The sequence below is a fragment of the Salarias fasciatus genome, chromosome 14 (assembly GCF_902148845.1).
Source record: "Salarias fasciatus chromosome 14, fSalaFa1.1, whole genome shotgun sequence".
NCBI classification, from domain to species: Eukaryota; Metazoa; Chordata; class Actinopteri; order Blenniiformes; family Blenniidae; genus Salarias; species Salarias fasciatus.
The window spans coordinates 11,434,423-11,442,123 of NC_043758.1; the positions used below are offsets into that span (position 1 = coordinate 11,434,423).

The 7,701-nt window shown below is 42.6% G+C and overlaps 1 protein-coding gene across 4 annotated transcripts; it reads right to left on the reverse strand.

The window, feature by feature from the left end:
• Positions 1–526: 526 nt before the first annotated feature.
• On the reverse strand, positions 527–7,386 carry LOC115400641 (G-protein coupled receptor 4-like). Of its 4 annotated transcripts, none has more exons than XM_030108647.1 (3): positions 6,936–7,386; positions 4,214–4,247; positions 527–2,167 (listed from the first exon to the last, which is right to left on the reverse strand). In XM_030108647.1, the coding sequence occupies exon 3, from the start codon at positions 2,122–2,124 to the stop codon at positions 1,060–1,062; it is 1,065 nt and encodes a 354-aa protein (XP_029964507.1). In that variant the 5' UTR covers positions 2,125–2,167; positions 4,214–4,247; positions 6,936–7,386; the 3' UTR covers positions 527–1,059. The 4 variants fall into 4 exon arrangements, with proteins under 4 accessions (XP_029964507.1, XP_029964508.1, XP_029964506.1 ...); XM_030108648.1 differs by having other exon boundaries at positions 4,137–4,247; XM_030108646.1 differs by lacking the exon at positions 4,214–4,247.
• Positions 7,387–7,701: the final 315 nt, after the last annotated feature.

Genomic DNA, 7,701 nt, shown 5'->3' on the forward strand with positions numbered 1-7,701 from the left:
GCCCGGTGCTCAGCTGGTGATGTATTGATGTGTGAATGAGAGAGCCGCTAATGGACAAAATAATAGCCCCAATCACAGCAACTCACTGTTCAAAATCTATACTGTTTTCCTGTGCTGCTCTTTTCTTTCCTTGTCTTCTTGTCTTGTACCTCTACGTCAGAATAATTCTCTTCAGATATTAAAATCAAGACTAGATGTACGCAAACCCTGCCAGAAATAATCTGAACACAAGTTCAGATGTCAATGAAATGCCGCTCGCTCTCCTTTCCATCTTCCAGGCTCACTTAAGCACACGAGCACGAGTGCACAGCGACAACTGATTGCCCTCCTTGTCCACTCCACACATGGGCCTCACACGTCAACGCTGCATCCATGATGACTTTTATATGGCAATGGTAATGGTGTAGCGCTGGCATACACAGTACAACAGGTGTTTTTTTTTTTTTTTCATTCTCCAACCTCTCCAATCTTTCCAAACGTGAAAACATCAAATGCAAAATTGATCATCGTGTACATCCTATTCTTATTCCATTCAACATTTTTTTATTGATGTTCAGACAGCTACGACACACAGGCATGCAATGAGCTCTTTTCTTTTGACATGCTTTGTATTTGAAGTATTTAAGCACATTAAATATATCAGGGTGACACAATCACTGTAAGAAAAAAATAAAAAAACATGGCTCTTCAACTCCAGCAGTGTCCACAAAAATGAAAGAAGAAGTGGCTGCCAGTGAAGAAATCCCTGCAGAGCAGAAACAGAGACTCCAATCCAATTTCCCATCCTTGAGATGCATACATTATGCAGCCCCTTCTCTGAGTAGAGTGGGATGTGAGTGGGATCAGGAGGACAGGGCAATGCAACAGCATCGCTCACAAATGATGTCTGATTGTCCACACAAAGAGGGCTCATTACCGGACGTAAACAGTCCTGCTGCCCACTGTTAACTCTGGAGATGAAGGCTTCAGCTCCAAAAGTCAAAGTATCATGTATATTTGAGCACAAATGCATATACACATAAACATGCAAGCAGATACACTGAACGTGAAGCTGAATGTTCATATCAGATTATTATTGGATGTTATTTTGGTGGTTCGGGTTAGTACACAGTTCTCTCCCTCTGCCACAGTTCTCTGTCTCGTCTGTCTGCGTCCTTTCCAGCACTGTTTCAGTTTGTCCTGGACCAAGTTGCTGACCAGCACGTACAGCACAGGGTCCACCACGCAGTTCAGACTGGACAGGGCCAGTGTGCTCGAGAAGTACATGTGCATGCTCTGCTCAAACTGGCAGTAAGGTCCTTGAGGCGTTGTATCGTCTCGATATCTGTAGAAGACTATTGATCGTGTCAGCAGAAGGATGTGATAAGGAGCAAAGCAAAAGAAGAAGATCCCGATCACCCCGAAGGACAGGAGGCGGATTTTTCTCTTGGCCTGAGCGTTCAGACCTGGACTTTCGCCCACAGTGGCGAGCACCCTCCAGTAGCTCACCGTCAGCACGAGCAGCGGGAGCAGGAAGCCGACGCACACTCGGATCAGATTGAACAGAGCCACATTGGACTGCATGGGGTAAGTCTCATAACAGCGGTCGTTATCGTTCTTGTCGTCGTGAGCATCTTTGAGGTTGTCATAAATCAGCACCATGATGTGCATCACCACCACCACCACGTACACAGTGATGCACTGAGCCCAGGCGTAGCGCGACGTACGCTGGGCCTTGAAGCGCAGTGGGTAAGTGACCACCAGGCAGCGGTCCACAGAGATGCAGCAGAGCAGGAAGATGCTGATGTACATGTTGGAGTAGTAGAAGAATCCGGCCACGCTGCAGGAGCCAACCCCGAGCCCCCATTGGTGACCCTTTCGGTAATAATTCATCCAGAGGGGCATCGTGAAGATGAAGAGCATGTCGGAGATCGACAGGCTGAGCAGGAAGATTCCCAGAACGTTTTGTCTCTGCACTTGTTGGTAGATGGGGCCCAGGGTCAGCCCGTTGAACAGCAGGCCGAAGACAAAAGCCACGATGTAAACAGACATCAGGAAGGTGCTGAATCCAAGTGATTCAATTGTCACACACATACTAGTAGATGTGTTCATGTCCTTCACTGCCATTGTGACTGTGACGTTCATTGTTTTCTTTGGTTTTCGGTCACTTTCCAGATTAGAACTTCACCTGTGAAAACAAGAACACAAGCTTTGTGTTAATGTTTGGAGAGAAGATTGAGTGATTTTCTTCCTTTTGCTGTATTCCTCTGATTTATTCACTTGGGTTTCAACAAAAAATAAAATGCACAAACTAAACAGATTATTAAATATCAACAGCAGTTGAAATTGATATAGAAATGACTTGACAACAGCATGGTGATTCTTTTGCATTGACTTGTGTTTATTACATTGATTAACTCTTCAAAATTCATCCACTCGTCATCTGTAATTAACGAAGATTCATGCTGTGTAGGAGCCAGTCCCGCCTGATTATGACCGAAGGCCGGGAGCATCTAGACGCACGCACGCACGCACGCACGCACGCACGCACGCACGCACGCACACACACACACACACACACACACACACACACACACACACACACACACACACACACACACGAGCTAGATCAAACCTTCAAAGAGACTGATAATGAGACACAGACAGACCCACATACACAAACCCAGACTGGGGTTAGGAAGTTAGAACAAAAACCACAACATCCTTTAAACATTCAGTTAGAAATTTGTTTGTTTCAGAAACCGCAATAAACTCACAAACAGTAATAAAGAATACAATGAAAGAGGACCTTTTTCTCATCACTTATTTCCAAACTGCTACTTACAAATCACATCCTGGCCATAAGGTGACATGGAAAAAAAAACCTCTGTGTATCTTAAAATTTCTAATCCAGCTTGGACACTTTGGATCCCTGCTCCTATTACGAGGTTCAGTGGGCTGAGGGGATACAATCATCGGGGTCGCAGTGATGATTTCATATGTGGAACAGTTGAGCTCCACACAGTGTGGAGCGTTCAGGCAAGGCTCCCCCCAGAGAAGAGACTGGCTTAGTCGTGCTCTTTAAAGCCTCAGCTGCGCTCTGCGGAGGACAAATGGCATGTATTTCTTTTTTATTAATGTCCTGGTTTTATGAAAGCTGGATGCACTGAGGCACCTTCCATTTGATATGTTCGATGCAGAAACCTCTTCCCCAAACAGGCGAGCTGAGAACATTATGATATGTAAATGTTGCTTTTTGTTAAACAGTCTAAATTGTTGAGCTTATTGTCCGACATGGTTTAAAACTGAGTGACAGTTGAGATGGCACAGGCTGCATGGGAACACGCAGGATTTACATTTTACAATAATCAGCTCAATTTATCAGCTCAGTATCAATTTGTGATTATGTGGAGACAGAATAACAGTCAGATTCAAGCATTTATTGGTAATTTGTTTGTATCCTCACAGAGGCAGACGGAGGGTTTAAGTTAATGGCTGACTTTAATGAAACAGCCACCGAAACAGCTTGTCTCCTGCAGAATAGACAGATGTAGATATTTTGTGCAGCTTGAGGCATGACTAATGTGAATTTCATGCACTATATGAATTAATCAATTGAATTCCTGCTGGATTCATTTTGTGGATGCATCATCAGGCTTGCTTGGTGTGGCTCTAGCCGGTCAAGCAAACACATTTTGTGCATTTGTCACACAATAAAGGAGGACAGCAGGTCATCGTCAAGTCCCAAGATGGACAATTGGATTCCTGTCTCCACCTTTCAATGTGTCAAAGCGTCTTTGTTTTGTGCTATGACTTTGCTAATACCGTCGCTGTGTGAGTGTGTGAATGCATTTGTGTGTGTGTAAAGCTAGCTGAGACGGCTAAAACGATAAAAGTGCACAACGTAAAGGCTGGTTCCCATTAAAACTGTTTTGCTGCAGAGTTGGCTCAGAAAGGCCACGAACTGCTGCCCACACAGCTAAATGTCAAAGGATAATGGGAAAAAATAGCCACTCGTACACCCTTAGCGCAGATCATTAGTCTAAAAACGTCCGGTCTGTGGGCCAGAGCCTTCAGGTCTGTAGGATGACAACTTATAATGAACACATCAACTTGGATTTTCACAATTAAATTAACTCCTGTTACTTATTGATTACCTTGAAACACTTCTTTGGTAAGAGTAGTGAATATAATCCACTGAGAGATCTGTGATGGAGCAGTGAAGGCAGATTACCTTGACACTGGCGAAGCAGCAACACTGGAAACATCTGAGGAAAGAAAGTGTCCGAAAACTCAATTAATGACCTAATCGCATAACTTGCATAAATGTTTGTTTGCAGCTAATTATCATGGACACTAAAAGCGAGGAATAACACTATGGAAGAGACCAAAAACAAGAGTGAAATAATCCACTCAAAAATATATTTTCCACTTGCACCTTGATTTTAAAGCAACACTAAGGAACTTTCAGTTTTCATTGATTTTGGCGGCGCCAGTGGACAAAGCGGTAGTGTTTTGCCTGAAGGAATACTACAGTTCCCATGAGGACTAGTGCGTGGCGTCGTAAAATGCTGCTCCCAGTGGCATGCTGTCGGACTGAACTCGCCTATATTTGTTTCCAGTGGCTGTGTGAAGGATGGATAGCGACGAGGTAATGAATCTAATGGTGGCTAAACAATGTTATATCACGATGTGACGCATGCCGTGAAGCAGTCCGCACATTTGGAGTTTTTTAGTGTGCAGGGTTCCTACCACCCTCCTCACAGTTGCTTCGTCCAAGTGAAAGCAATACTAACGCCCTCAGGTCGTGACAGAGGGGTCATTCAACTAGTTGTAAGGCGATGTATCATCACAAAAGGTATTAAAATGTTTTATGAAGGTTGAAAACTTCCTTAGTGTCGCTTTAAGGTGACTGTTAATCCCATTCAATCACACTAACAGTGGCAGCTGGCAGCCAAGGTTCATCTGTTGGGAGTGAATTGGGGGTAATTCAGAGTTGGGGTATTTTGTCATCCTTTTCTCAATTTATTGATGGGAAAATTGAACAGCTCAGCTGCAACACTCCCGCTGCCACCCACAGATATAACAATAAACTTCATTCTCTTAATTTGGTTTGTAAGCTTTGAAATAGGCTCAATAAAATAACTTGGATGATTTGAAAATGTCAGCTTTTAATGAGTTAAAAGTAGATTTTTTTTAAATCAAAATGCATTTATTCTTCTTTGCATTACAACTAAAATAAATATTTTTAGTCTCTGTTTGGAAAACATTGTCATGCTATATATTTACTGGTCCAGCCCACCGGAGATAAAATTGAGTTGTGTGAGGCCCCTGAAATAAAGTAAGTCTGACATACTTCAATTAGATGCTCTGAGACATTATGCAGGCAATGCAGAGTTAAGAATTAGTGTAGGCCAACAACAGAACATTTGAAATCCTTCAGAGCTTCGTGGTCAATATTACTCTCGTGCTGAGAAAACACAGAGAAAAGCATCTTTCTAAAATGTCAGTGTTATATGATAATTTAATCTATAAACATGAAGTAAAGTGCAATAAAATGGAAGTCTATATGAGGAGGTTTTTCTCTGTTCTTTCTGACTCCTGCATCTCGCTGAGGTTATAGCATGAAATGAATCTAAATATTGCTCTGTGTCTCTATTTGTTTCCACTCCGTGTCTCCCAGGCTCGGCCCTGGCGTTTTGTAGGCTCAGGATGCATCTAATGCCATTAACGCCCAGAAAACTCAATAATGGAGAAACCATCGAGAGCCAGATCGTCTTCGGAGAGTGATAATGTGTGCCTGCACATGTGTACGTGTGTGCGTGTGTGTGTGTGTGTGTGTATGGTGTGTGCATGCGTGTGCGTTTATGTGTGCAGCTGTGTTTGAGATGTGTTTGTTATTAAAAATGGAAGGAAGGAAACACCCAAGAGAGTAACGGTTGAACATTTTGCACATATATCTGACATCTTTTCAGAAAAAAATAAAATCCCCACCGGTTTAGTCACCGTCTGGTTGCTATGATGACTAAATATACGTCTACTTTTTCACTGCGGTGGGCCGCCTTCAGTTTCCCGTATTAACACGTTCTTTATATTACTGTTCATTCATTCATTTGAAATGAAGTCCAATCAACATCTATTTCACAAATCTGTAAATGTCTGATATATATATATATATATATATATATATATATATATATATATATATTATCTCACTATGTGGACAATGGACAGATTTGGAACTTATATTGAGATTTTTGAGTGACTATATAGACTTTGTTATCTTTGGACTGAACCTTCTGTTGAATCACAATCCAGATGTTTCACACGAGTTTGTTGTTTCATGATGAAGATTTTTAAAAAAAAATCTATTTCAGACCCACTATACACAACATGTTCAGACATGTGATTGTTATTACAACATGAGCTTAGTGCTATCAGTGGAAAACGTCTCACCAGTGAACTTTTAAAAGGAACAATTTCAGCCTGTCTTTAGTGCGAGGTGATGTGTAGCGTGTCTCTTCTCCCAACCTAATGGAAATAAGTTATAATTTATAGTTCACATCCTCCCTCCCTAATACCAGAGCAGTGATTCAGAGGTGGCCTGGTCCAGATTCATATTCCCAAGATATTCCAAACCTTGTCAAATGGTTTTCTGTTGCACTCTGCAGTGTTGTGGCAACAGTTTGAGAGAATCTCAGCGAAGCACAGAACACAGCTGACAATCTACATTTCTAATCTTCTCCATGATGTTGACTCACACAGCATTAAAACAAGTCACTTTTATTTTAATGTCACAGCAGACTGCACACAAAAGGGAAATCTAAAAGACTTGAGGTTTCGATCTAAAAGTATACCTTTTCAAAACTCAGTTCACTTTTTCCACGGTCAGCCTTCCTCCTCAATACAAACTCAACACATCTCACTTCCTAAACTTTAATCAATCATTACCTCACCTGCGGTTTTCAGGAAGACGTGCGTCTTGTTTGTGGAAGAAAGCTGTCCGGCCGGTGAAAAGTTTCAGACACATTCCAGAGCTGCTTCAATTTTGTCAAAGTTGAGTCCAGAAAGGTCAGGAAAGCAGCTCCAGATGAGACTCTTCAGAGACGCTGATGTGCAGCCAAGCCACCACGGTCCCACATGATCCACTGAAGTGATTACTGAGCTTGATAATCATCACTCAATTCAATAACTACAGCCTGCCGGGGGGGTCTCTCTCCTTGCACTGTAATTATTTTGCTCTGGTTGAGGCGAAGTCCGTCTGAAAGCCACGGCTAAAATGTCAGCGAGGAGTGTGCGGCAAAGATGAGGGCGAAGTACGAAAGGGGAAAGACTGGCAGGAGGAGGGAGACTCGGTTTTGCACACGTGCGAGCAGGAAGTATTCAGGGGTGGAGATGAATGCTGCACTGTGATGAAACAGATGTTAAGGCTCTGGAAGTATGGATGGCTTCCTCTATGCGTAAAGGAAAGTAAAACTAACCATGGAGGAGGTAAACCGTTACCAGTAAATTCCCTTCTTACTTCATGTTCACCTCAACTGCTTTACTGCAGTGTAAACATGAGTCACTGATAGTGCAGCTATAGACACAACTTCCTGACCCATATTTGAGTGTTACACACAGTTGAGCAGATCCTCCTTCATATGATTGAAACACTACACTTCTCTTTTCTCAGTAAAATGCCAACAGGAAGTGATTTGCATGTCGGGAACTCTGTACCAG